General features: G+C 46.2%; 1 protein-coding gene across 1 annotated transcript in view; it reads right to left on the bottom strand.

Moving 5' to 3' along the window:
- Positions 1–9,476, bottom strand: part of EPAS1 (endothelial PAS domain protein 1) — a 69,812-nt gene extending 60,336 nt beyond the window's left edge. Inside the window, exon 1 of the mRNA XM_040992749.1 lies at positions 9,421–9,476. Coding sequence (XP_040848683.1) covers positions 9,421–9,476 — 56 coding nt within the window. The remainder of the gene's footprint in view (positions 1–9,420) is intronic.
- Positions 9,477–13,412: the final 3,936 nt, after the last annotated feature.

Genomic DNA, 13,412 nt, shown 5'->3' with positions numbered 1-13,412 from the left:
TTTCATGCTTGCATTCATATGGAGTGCTTATAACAGTCAAAATTGATAAGGAACAGTGGTTACCAGAGGCTGGGTAATAGGGAATGATTGTTCAGTGAATATAGACTCTGAAATTAAAAATATACATAGATATACAGTTCTGGAGATGGAAGGTGGTGGTGTGCACATACCTAATGCCACTGAGCTGTACATTTAAAATGGTTCAACTGCTCAGCTTAATAATATACCTGTTTCGCCACAATACGCAGGAAGAGTAGTTAACAACCTTAACTCTGCCCTCACCATGAAGGAAAAAAAAGCCACACATTACAAAGCTTCCATAGCACTCAAATCAAATCTTAAATAAAGAGCAATCTGGAACCTTTGCCAGCTTGAAATCTAAAGTGAGCTTTCAAGATAGCCAGCTCTCCCGACTGACTTTTGCACACCAGCCTTCAAACACATCTATTGCCTTAAAAAAAAAAAAATAGAAGCCCCTCCGTTGGGAAACGGAGCAGGGGCTGTGTGCTCAGTGGTCCCACAGCCCTGTCTTTCTGTTAACGAAGGTTTGCTTGGACCTTTCCATTAGCCCACAAATTACTATTAAAAAAAGCCATTTATCAAATTAACACTGGGGACTGCAAAAGTCATCTGCAGGCAGCGTGCACTTTTCCACGTAGGAGTTGCCATGCCGACCGCGGCTCCATGGTCGTCGTACAGAAGTATCAAATTCAACGCAGTCCTGTCTTGCTGCTGTGAGGACCGATTCAATCTCACTGTTCTTCCCCTCTGCTCAAATGTGCACAAGCTGCATGGTCCTCACTCAAATCAGGTAAAGACCAAGTAAGGGAGCAAGCACAAACTCAACTTGCTCAGCTTCTACACTCTGAAAACTTTGGAAAGTGGGCAAAAAGGATAATTATTTCCTCTCTTATCCCTCTATCCTAAGACCTAGAGAGTCATGGAATTTCATGTAATAACTGTCTTGGCAGTGATTCTAGAAAAAGAAAGCTGGTATGAATAAATTGAAGGAGAAACTATAATTATGCAAATTGCTGTAATAGATCATTTGCTTGGAGCAGACAGCTATAAACAAAATGAAGTAAAATCCTTGGATTTGACCAGTACCCAATTTTGCTGCAAATTTTAATTTGACAATATGCTTGAAAGCTTGTAAATGGATGTGATTCAACGGCCTGGCACATCATCACGGTTTTTTATTCTGACAGACTGAACCAGAGAGCTCGGGAAAGCAATCTGTCTTGACTCAAAAGTCAACCTAAGGAACTATTTCCAACCGCAAGCAATCACCTCCAGCTTCACAGGCAAGCTTCTGATTAGATCAAGGAGAGCTTTGATCCAGTGTGAAAATGATTTGGAAACAATAAGCAAAGGCTGGAGTCATCTGTTTCTGAACTTCACTTCATGTTGAAGTTTACTGTAGATCTATGTGTGGTGTCCAACCATAACCAACAATGGAAAAGAAAAAAGCCAGTGGCCAGCCTTAAAAACATACAGCTTTCAGGGATGGGACTGCAGCTACCTAACTTGTGAATTTCAAAATTCATTTAATGCTAACCAGGTCTGGGTGATATTACAGAGATGCTCTGAAGTTTCTGCAGTCACAGGAACACCACTACACACAGAAAAAAAAGGGCCTTTCAAACACAGGGATTGTGTCATGGACTTGCAGATGGGCAACAGCCAATTAAATGTTAAATGGAGCTTATTTAAAATATTGGGCACAGGAATGTCACAGAAGACAAACTTGTTCTACCGGCAAGTGGGTCCTTGCCCAAAGCACCCACAGGGGCCACACTGGGAGGTCACTGTACCCAATGTGAGACCTGGCCCATCCCTGGGAGCTGTCATCATCACAGCCTCTTCCTATGTAATCATGTGAATTATTCTAAGCCCAGAGAAAGGCCTACATGGAAACACAACCTTTTATTTAGCAGTTATTTCTGGGACAGCCAAGCTCACATGCTGGTCAGAAATATAAGAGCAATGCTGTGCTTCAGGTTTGAAAAATAATCTTTGGGCTGCTTACAGCTTGTTTTCTGGGCCTAGACTTGTCGATGAAGAGGACTTTCAACATGACACACCTGGAAGTGAAACTTAATGCAACCATCTCTTCAATCCATGTGTGGGGAGAGCTAGAGACAGTACCCAAAAGAAACAGTTCCCATATAGTGCCACACAAAATGCACATTCCAACAGCATATTACTGGATAGCATTCTACCACTGCACGTCAGTATTTACTATATGGAAGGAAATAGGTTCACCCAAATGTTAACAGTAGTTACCTCTTGAGGTGGTGGAATCTTGGTGGTTTTTATTATGCCATTTTGGGGGAACAGACACTTATCATCATAAGAAAACATGTACTTTAAAAAATAATTGTCTAGGAGGCGACTCTTGAAGATGTGTGGGGGGAGGAAGGGAAGGATTGGTCATGTGCTTGTGGGTCTCTTTAACTCCTGCAGAGCTAGAATCTTTCAAACATTTGGGGTACCTTCCCATACTGCTCTCAGCCCTGAGGGCCCAGAGCACCCTGGGCGATGCCTAACCCATCCTTCCTCCCACATGCTGCTCTCGGTCCAGCAGCATCGGGGAGCTGCCCCCGCGCTGGGGCCAGCCATTCAAGGAGCACGGAAATATTATGCAAGAGCACAGGAAGTCAGAGGAGACAGGATTCTGGGCAGGCCTGGCAAGGAGTCTGTGTGAACTGGAGTGAATAAGCGGACTTTGCTCAGCAGGGCCGGAGCCAGCAGAGCCTTCCCAGGTCTGCAAGGCCGAGCTGTCCTCCTAGCGTCTCTGGCCAGAGGGTGGCTATCCAGAACGTGATGTACCTGATGGGAGGCAGATAAACCCTGCTCCCACTATTTGGACTTTTTTTGGCCCCAGTTCAAGGTGAATCCCCAAGGCTGCTAGCCCGTGACTCACCTCTGTCCCACATTCTGCACCCTTCCCCCTCTCCCCAGTACAACATGACTTGATTCAGTCACTTCAGACTCACAGCCTCTCAATGTCATGGCTTTCCAACCCGGGCCTCAATTCCTGCTTGGGAATGAAGGAGGCAGCAGCTTTGGAGCTGGCATGTGTCCATCATCTCCAGTCAGCCTCATTCAGAGACAAGGGTACTTCAAAAAGTTATGGGGAAATGGATGGATAGAAAAGCTTATTTGGGAACATTTTTTTTGCATTTTGTGCAAAGCTTTTTCACAATATTCATTTTCCATGGAAATTCTGAAGCATCCAGTAAGCTTGGTGACTGTGCCTGACAGTGATTCGCACAGCTTGGCCACACCCCATGCTAACACAACCTCCTCTTAGAGGTGAATTACAAAGCCCTCTCTTCGCCTTTAACTTTCCACCTGCCCTCCCTAAGGGAGCATCTGGAGACAGGAGTCAGACTAGGTTCCATCCAAAGTTGCCCCTCACAATAGAGCTACAATCCTGCAAAGATCTTTGAGCTTCTCTGGTCTGGTTCCCACCAACTAGCCCATTTTATTTATTTAACTTTTTAAAGATTTTTTTTCCTTTTTTTTTATTTTTTGGAAAGACAGATATACAGAGGAGGAGAGGTAGAGAGGAAGATCTTAGGTCTGTGATTCACTCCAAGTGGCCACAATGGCCAGAGCCATGCCAATCAGAAGCCAGGAGCCTAGGGCCTCCCCCAGGTCTCCCATGTGGGTACAGGGTCCAAAGATTTTGGGCAGTCCTCGACTGCTCTCCCAGGCTACAAACAGGAAGCTGGACGGGAATCGGTCATACAGTTGAGCAGCCCCTACCCTTCCTGGCCACCAAGCCATAGGAATCCACTCGACACATCCACAATTCATTTTCTCAAGCAGATAGATAGGCAGGGATAGGCATGGAGATGGTACTCCTAGCACCCACAATCTCCTCTGTGCTTCAGTGGAGGGGCAGGCAGTGGGAGTTTCCATGCATAGAATTGGCTGTAGAGGGAGAGACACCCACCCAGCCACTGCTCCTGGCCTGACAATTGCTAATTGTGGTTAAGAGCCAACAGTGGCATTCCCTGGGGACTCGGTTGTGTATTTCCAGACGCCACCAATTTCCAGACACAATGGCCCCTACTCCTCCGGTGTAAACACTGCCAAATAAGACAAACAATAACATCACCAGGGCAGAAAAACAAGGGTGCCAAGAGAGACAGTATGGGTCCATGGCAGGGGTCTGGGACCAGGATTCAGCACACATAAGTGCTGCCATTCTCTCCCTGGATGATCACCCTTTCCCCCCTTAATTATGGTATCTGTCTGACCAAAAATGACAACTGCTTCAATCTACATCAAGAGCTTTCAAAGAAAATCAACCACTGAACAGATTTAAGAAATTATAGCATTGACGATTAAAAGCCAGCAACTCTGGATCATTCATTTTAGGTAGCAAACATTTAAGATGCACTCATGACAGGCAGATGGTGTCCTAAACACTGTGGACTGAGCAGAGGGGTGACACAGAGGGCAGCGCAGATAACTGGCAAATAGATGACAATGAGAAAACTGGAAAAAAAGAATAGGGGTAACACTGACCTCAGCAGGAGGCTGGCACAGGATTCCTCAAAGGGCTGGCATTTAAGTTAGGATCTCAGGCTAAAGCCAGCCTGGCAGTGTCAGAGCAGAGAGAAAAACAAGCTGGAGCACAGAAGGTTGTAAGACATATTGCAGGTGACGGACCAGAGGCCAGAGCTGAATGGCCTTCCAAGTCCCATGGGCAGAGTCAGGCTTCCACTGTTGCCAACTCCTGGAAGCTTGCTTGGGCCCTTGGTTACCAGCTGTGATTTCTTCACATCCCAGTGTGTGTGGGAGTGGTGGGGTTAGACTCAAGCCTAAATCCCTCGTGGGCAGCAGCCTGGGCATCTGAAAGGCCTATGGCCAGGGCATTACTTTTCAGTTCTTCTGAATTCCTTTGGCTAGGACACAATCACTTCAAAGTGATAATGTGCCGAATGATCACAGCACTATACTCACCAATACCAGTATCTTGAAGGTCTGCACTTTATACTTTTCAAAGGTCCTTTTATTGAGATAATGCACAGTTTTACCATAACTCAAGCTCATTTTGATCTCACCATATTATTCTGAGAAAGCAGTGGACTGTCCAGGTCTCCAGCCCCTCTCTTCTCAGGGCTGGCAAACAAGCAGAGACAGGTTTACTCTCCTGCACTTCAGACTCTCAGGGAGCCCTCAAGAGTTTCTCTGAACTATATGGGCAGGCTAGCTTTACCAGGGACACCAAAGAAGAGAAGGTAGCCTGGGAGCAGTTAGGATCTGTTTGGCAAGGCAAAGCTAAGAAACACATAACCCTTGTGGTCACCCTGACACTAATTTTGGAGGGAAAGGAATTTGAGTGGGTGAAAGTTTGTCCCTCTCTAAAATAAATACCCTGCCCTGGCCCTCAGGTTCTAACTAAAGGAGAATTCAATTATTATCATCACCCTTGTAATAGCTGGACTGACCTCTACAGGGACCTTCTGAAGTCCAGAGTCATAAGGCTTAGGTCCATCAGGGCACAGAAGATGGTTGGTTGCAAGTATATTCCAGAAAGACTGCTCAGGGTAGCAGGAGTCCAAGTCCATACTCACACCAGACTCCCTTCTGCCTAGGTCCCGTGGTCCCTGGGACTCTCCAAGGCCTTGAACTGATGGCAACTGTGGACCATGTCTCCTACAATGAGCCCAGGTCCCAAGGTCCCAGTAAACAAGGTGGGGAAGAGAACTTGCTGAGAGTTTAATAGAGGAAAAGTGGGGATTTTTCAAAGGGACCTTTTTCTTCTGTAAGGAAGAGAAATACGGACACAAAGGAGCAGACACAGTCATGGCTTCACACCCAACCCATTGGCTAGGACACCTCCCTTTTCCTTCCTGGAGCTGTGAGAAGGTAGAGAGATGCTGGACTTCGATTCTCAGCTGTAGCGAGATCTGGGCAACCATGACATCCTGGCCTGTGGATTTCTCAGGGTGTCTCTGAGGCAGCTTCCTAGGGAATGGCCAGAGCCCTAGACAGCTGCTCAGTCTGCACTGGGCTGCACCAAGCCCCCAAATTCTGCAGCCCTACAGTACCTTCCTGGGTCAGCCAGGATGACTGACCTTCTACTTGGCTCTGCCAGGCCTTTCCTGAGAGCATGAAACTCAGGCCTGCAGCTCACACAGCATGGGCTCACCAGCCAAGCTGAGCACCACAGACCCAGCCAATCCCAGTTCTACCATCATTACTGCTCAGCAAGGGGACAGAAAAGGACTGACAGAGGAGACATGAGCACCATAAGTGCTTCTAAATTGCTCCAGGAGGTGGTATACTATATCTATTGGGCTGGAGGAGGAGGAGGGGTCCTTCACTCTCTTTAGGTAGCATTGGGTGAGAGAGTTTGAGAATGCTGCAGCCACGCAAGAGGAAAGACAAAGACCAGGAGACAGTTTGGCCTCTGTGCTGCACACCAAGTGCTTGGTGAGCCATTATTGGTAGAGAACTACTAAAGGGGTGGTTGGGCGTGTAAGTGCCCATCTCATGCCCTGCAAATAGTAAAGTGTTAAAGGAACCTTTCGATCTTTCTGTAATGACCAAACTCAAAAACCCAGAATCTGGAATGAGGAAGAGTAAGAAGGGATAGACGGCACAGAAGACCTTATGAGATCATCAGGGGATGAAGGTTGTCCCCTTCCAGATCTCACTCTGCATGCAGGAAGGCTCATGTACAGCCCCTGTGGGTTGGTACAAGCCAGGCAGAAATATGTGCCAGAGTGCTTTGAACACAACCATTAATGACCACGTTCCTAAGGCAACTGGGAGCATTTGAGGTCCTTACTGTGGATGACAGCCACGGCCTCCTCTAACCACCCTGGATAGTCACAGGAGAGCCAGGCTCCTGATTGGGAGTGCCCAGGCAGACCCTGTCCCATACTTCCCAATACCAGCCCAGACCTGGTCCCCATGTCCTTACATCTCAGCTACTACCAGAGATCCAGGCTCAGGTGCCGAGGGAGCTACTCACCAGGCTGGACTACATACCCAACTCATTCCCAATTCCATGTTGTTCATGCTGTTCCCCTCTACTGGACTGTCCCTCGCACCTATGTGCAAACCCAAATTCTATCCAATCTTGCATCAAACCTCCCTCTGGTATTTGCTAGTCCCTACTCTTCCTATTCACTTTCAGTTCTTATCAAGGTTCCGCCAATGGTTCAGTGTTCGATCTGAGATAGTTTTGACTTCCTGACAATATGACAGTATAATATGACAATATGAACTAGTTATGACTTCCTAACACCCTAAAGAGCAGTCTTAGGAGACCCACTATCATAATCCATCTCACATTGTTTTAAACAAATCATTTTGAGAACCCTGGGGCAGTGTCCCTTGAATGCCTCTTTGTTACCCCCACTGTACAGAACAGCCCTTGAACAGGGTGGGTAATGTGCACTGAAACACAGCGATGATGCCCGCATCCCTCAGGACACATATGCGGGTGTCTAGTGAGGAGGAGTTCAGTTTATCTGAGCAAAGATTTCTGCCTGCATTTCCATCCTCCTCACACTGAGCTCCCAGAGTTCCTGACACAGAATCATTCAGCAGACAAATAATGACTTAGTATCTCAACATCAACCTCAGTGCTGGGTGCTACAGGAAAAAAAAAAAAAAAAAAAAGAGAGAAATCTGACTGGGTCCCTGTTCTTGGAGGGCTTGTGACCCTAAAGGTAATCAGGAACAGGTACATACACACACACTCAGACCTCACACAAGCAGTAAAGCATGGATGAGACAGCATGCAAATACAGGAGTTAACAAGCAAGCATAGAATCAGGGAAGGCTGGCCAAAGAAAATGATCTCTGAACTGCTAACCTCTCACACACATTTCCCACCTGACTTTTTATAAACTCTGAGACAAGGCAGGAGTGTCTTGTTTGGCTGGGCTTATTGTACAAGGCATTGTTCATTGAAGCTTTGGCGTAATGCTAGCCTGTTCTTTCATTTGGTATAACATCACCTATTTAAAAATCTCTCCGCATTACCCTAAATCTTTTACGTCCCCTAAAAGTGTCAAGTTTACACAATTAGGAAAAGCTGAGCCCTTGACACAGGTTTTCCAAGTAACTCAAGGGACATCTATACAGCCATTCCATGACTTATCTTTTAAATGAAGCATGATTTCAGAGCCAATCAAGAAATGTTACAGAGCACGAGAAAATTAGACACCCATGCTCTTGAGCAACACGCGCTCTTGTTGGAAAGACAAAACCAAATACAATGTCATTAGATAACAAGGAACTATAAACTATAACTGGAGTCTTTGGCAAGTAGAACCGAGAGCCTAGGGAAGTAAGTGCCAGTATGGGAATTACTACAGTACAAACTAGGGAGCTGGGGCTCACTCAAGAGCAATGGGAACTATGTGAGTAGGGAGAGAGAGAGAAAAAAGCATATAAATAGAGGGAACTTTGTGAGGGGACAGAGGTGGGAAAGGCATTCTAAAACTGTCTCTGAGCAGAGGCCGAGGCACTGGGAAGTCGGGTGCCCTTCTGCGTGATGGAGGGACGGGAAGTGCTGGGGCAGGGTCCCCTGTCATGAGACTAATCCTATCACCATGCAAGCTACCCTTAGTGGGGGACAAGGACTCCTGTCTTCATATGCAGTGTCTAGCTAACCTTTGTGATACATCAAGGAACTACTCCAATCTATCCAGGAAGCCCCTCTTCTACTCCAGGATGTGTGCTCCCAGGATACAGCCATCCTGCCAGGAGACCTGAAACAGCAACACCTCTGCTGAGATGCCCAAACTGGCATCTTGGCAGCCGGCTGCTTCCCACCCAGCCATACCCTAGGAGCACGAATTTCCAGAAGACCCGAGAGGACGGGAGAGGAGGAGGACGGCAGAGCAGATTTTTTCTAGACTTCTGGCTATGACAAAGGGGCCTCACCAACTGGGAGGGGCACAGCAGCTGAGTCCAGGCAAGCTGAAACACAGTCAAAAGCCAGAAACGCTGAAAAGGGCTGTGAGTCCCCTGTCCCATGTGCCATGAATCTCCTTAGGTCTCGGGTATAGAATAAAACACAGACTCTTGCCACATAGGGATAGGCTGCATTCATAGAAGTGCCCTGTCACCAGCAAAATGTGACCTTTATACTTTCCTTATCTTCTTATCTGGGTAAACATTTGTTGTGCAAGCACACAAATAAAAGTTCTAAAGGTGAGATGTGGTGTGTCTGGTTACACCAAGGCGCTCCAAGCCCAGACACCAGAAGCCCTTCTGGAGCTGCTGGTGACTTTTCTTTCCCTTTACCCTGGGCACCAAAATTAGCACTGTCGCCCTCAGCCAGGGCTGGAGTAAAGGCTGCCATTCTAAAATAGCATCAAAGGACTCTTGGAAACACGGGAGAGAAATACAAGGATACAGTGGTTGACAGCAACTTACTGAGAAAGCAACTTCACGGGAGTGGGTTTTAAGTCAAATATACAGGAAATACGCATGATCGGGACACACTCTGGGATCTTCCATAAAGCAGATGACACTGCTCTAGCTCCCCATAATCTCACACATGGCACACTGGCTAAAACCTGATTTGTTCTTTGTAGCACATTTTGTTTTTTCTAGAACTTTTATCAATCTACCTAAGCCAAGACCTGAAGTTTCACTTCACTAATCTGCACACTCTTGTTATTTCTAGAATATTCTCTGAAGACATCCTTTGGCCCACGTCTTCATATACTTGATGGTTCAGATTTGATTTTTAAAACTGTTATTGAATTAAGGATTCTCAAACAGCCGCTCCCCAACATAACTTTCTGTCATGTGGACCTCATAAAGTCAAGTAACCATTTTTTTCTTTTTTCCTGTATGCTTAAAGACACCCTTCCTGCAACTGTGTATGACGTATTTTTCCAGTACAATCTTTCCCAATATTCCAAAGGGCTCCAGCAACAGGAAGTTGTAAAGGTAGGAAGGAGGCCTGTAAATATTTGCTGCAATTACTCATTCATAATGAGAAGAGGTAGCAGTGCAGCTAGAGTCAGTTGGCTCATTACCTTGTTTGCAGCCAGAGTCCAGGATGGTACCCAGGAGCCTAGCCTCACTATGGTCACTGGGGCCACCTGTGGGCTCCACTCCAAACACTCTGGCTTGCCTTTCTGAGTAGCTCCGCTTCCAAAACAGAGAATAACTATGATGTGCTGCCCTTCTCTCCCCTGAGGCATCAGAACAAATCTAGCACGAAGCAGTGACAATGTGAAAATCTATGTTATCAAGAGCCAAATATGTGTATTCGTTAATAGGATACAATGAGGGGGTTGAGAGTAAAATAAAATCAGGTTCTGTCACAGGCCACTGCACATGGATTTAAATAATTATTATCAAAAGCTTATAGAATTTAGTTGGTATATTATAAAGGATTTATAAAATTCTTCTGAATTCTCAGACTAAATCCACATGTCATCTTACTGAGATCAAACTACTGACTGTTCCCAGTCACAGGCGAACACCAGGGCACCGCAGACTGAACAGGAGATGAAAAGAGACAACTAAAGCCACTGCAAAGTTGACTTTTAAGTCATCTGCTGGCTACATCCCAAGCCTTTTAGCAGCCAACATGGCAGCAAAGATCCATTTTCCAGTGTCTCATTATGCAGCCCAACCACATAAAAATCACTCCTCCTTGGGACTCCCTACTTCCTAGGATTGACTTTCTATTTAACTTCTCTGGAGGGTGCCATGGGGAAGACACACAAGAACCTCTTGGAGTGAGGTAAGGATCGTTCCAGCAATACACGTCCATGTACAACTGAAAAAACTCCAAGCATGTGTTTTTGTTTTCCTTATTGATCAGCCACCTTTTTTTGAGAAATAACCTTTTCAGAATCATTATCTAGCACATAAATTACTTGTGACTTTAAAAGTGAAGCATCTTAGGTCTGGTGCGATAGCCTAGCAACTGAAGTCCTCTCCTTGAATATGCCAGGATCCCATATGAGCTCTGGTTCTAATCCCAGCAGCCCCACTTCCCATCCAGCTCCCTGCTTGAGGCCTGGGAAAGGAGTCAAGGACCCTGCTTGGGATCCTGCACCCATGTGGGACACCCAGATGAAACTCCAGGCTCCTGGCTTCAGATCAGCTCAGCTCCAGCAGTTGCGGCCACTTGGGGAGTGAATCAGCGGAAGGAATATCTTTCTGTCTCTCCTACTCGCTGTATATCTGACTTCGCAATAAAAATAAATAAATCTTTAAAAAATGAAGAATCTTTTCCTGTTATAAGCAGGGGGTAGGGTTAGGAGTGGGGGAGGATGTGCCTCTTGGGAACACATGAGGCTTTAGCAGTGATGCTACATGGTAGGATTTTTTGCTGACATAAAAGGAGTCCCTGGAAACAGCCTAAGGCAGCCAGACAAACCAGTATCTCATGAGAAATTAGAACAAAACAAGACCATTTAGAAGTAGGTAAGATTCGGGTCCATTCTGCACCTGTCCTTTTGGCTCCAGGGATCTCATGGGGTCCCACCAATCTTCTTAACTTCAGACTTTCAGATGAAAGCTGCAGCTTCCGGCAGAGGCTGTTCATGGCCACACCCATGGATGGCACTGTACACACTGACATGAAGTGTCACCAACCATGGCTTCTCTTTCCATGAAGACAGGTATCTGGGCAATTGTTTGACAGTACTGGGAAAACTTAAATGGTAATGTGGGCTCCCAGTGCGGAGGTCAACGGTGTGACAGCTGGGAAAGCTTGGGGCTCAGCAGAGAAAGGGCTTCATAAAAAGGTAACGTGTTATTCTTGCAATGATCATAAGTTATTCCTTATGCCCCCATCCATTCTTTCCTTCCTGTGCTTGCAGTTTCAAAAGATCAAAAGCGTCAGAGGAAGTCCTGTGCATCTTGATTTGGAGAGGGTCCCTCAGAAGCCACAGAGGAAGAGCCGCTAACAGGTTCTCCTGCATGATGCAGGCTGAAGGCTAAAGCAGCTATTGAAGTCCTGCCACCAGCAAAGGGTGGGAGGTGGAAGGCTTTGAACTTCTTGGGGGCAGTCGAGAACCACCTCCTGTCCAAGCTGAAGAAAATGCATGCAAAATAAGGGCTTCTGAGAGTGCCAAATCTACCCCCTCCAGGTCTTCAAACCCTGTCTGTGTGTGAGGTTTGATACAAATGATGAGTCACACACAAAAAAATAATTATAACAATTATAAAGACAGCAACCAAAGCAGTTATCATTTATAGAGTGCTTACCACAAGTCAAGCATGGTATTAAATGCTTTACAGCTACCTGCGGTAAGACAAGGAGGTATGGCGTCACGGCCAAGAACACAGACCTTTGGGATGCATGGCCCACGTCAAGCTCCCACTCTTCCCATGCTATCCGTGTGATCTTGGATAGTGGGTCTATGTTGCAGTTTTCCCGTCTGTGAAGTGGGAATGATAATAATAGGGCTTATGTCACAGGACTGTTAGGAAGATGGAGAGTTAATTCATGTAAAGTTATGAGGAAGCATCAGTGTTACTCAGACCGTGTTCAGTTTTGCTTATCCTACTTCAAACAGGATCTCCGTTAAGGACACAGTCATTCCTTGTGTAGCAAAAAGCATCATGACAACTGTTGAAGGTGATGGGAAATGCGAGGATACGTTTATTTTCATAGCCATTTTAAGCAGCATCAACACTATGCACCTTGCACAGGATACTCCTCTTGTACAGGAAGGGCTGCTCCTCCTTCCATCACTCAGGGCAGACACACAGGTGGCAGAGACGCCAGCAGGTGCAGGCAAGGTTAGCTGTATCATAGAAGCTTTACTAGATGCACATGCTAAGCCCCTCCCACCCCCAACCTAACAAGACAAGGGAGAGATACATCATTGGCGGTTGGGACGACACTGAAAGGTAAGGCTGCCTTCAAATCAGATCTTCAACAGCCCTGGAAACGGGCTTACCTTTTCCAGACCACAGGGCTTTTGAAAGGCAACTGAGAGCTGATCAGGCTCACTTCAGAAATGAACACACACATACATAATGTGTAACACACAGTTTCAGAGACTCCCAGAGCACCCCCGCAGTCCTTTCCCATAGTCTGGGCTGGAAGCTCCTCTTCTATCTCATGCTTCCTGAAGTCCTAAAGACCTGCCAATCTTACCCTCAGTGGAACCTGAAACTTCTGTCCCTGTCAATCAAGCATCTTCAACCAGGTTCCTCCCTCCACGTCCCTCACCTAAAGCAAACAAGATGACAATAACTGATACAAATCACCCAGACAACAAAGGTATACTGAGTATCCACTAATCTGGATGAAAAGTTGTAACACAACATATGTATATGAAAGGTATTAAGTACCTAACAGCCGATTTGGGGGTACGTCTATCCACGCTGCCCAAGTTCACAGAAGGGAACATTCCCAAATTGGTTTTTTTTTTTTTTTTTTACTCTTC

This window comes from Ochotona curzoniae, unplaced genomic scaffold, assembly GCF_017591425.1.
Source record: "Ochotona curzoniae isolate NIBS_2020 unplaced genomic scaffold, NIBS_Ocur_1.0 contig_883, whole genome shotgun sequence".
Lineage (NCBI taxonomy): Eukaryota > Metazoa > Chordata > Mammalia > Lagomorpha > Ochotonidae > Ochotona > Ochotona curzoniae.
Note: the sequence above shows the minus strand (reverse complement) of the source record. Positions and strands in the feature narration are given on the sequence as shown.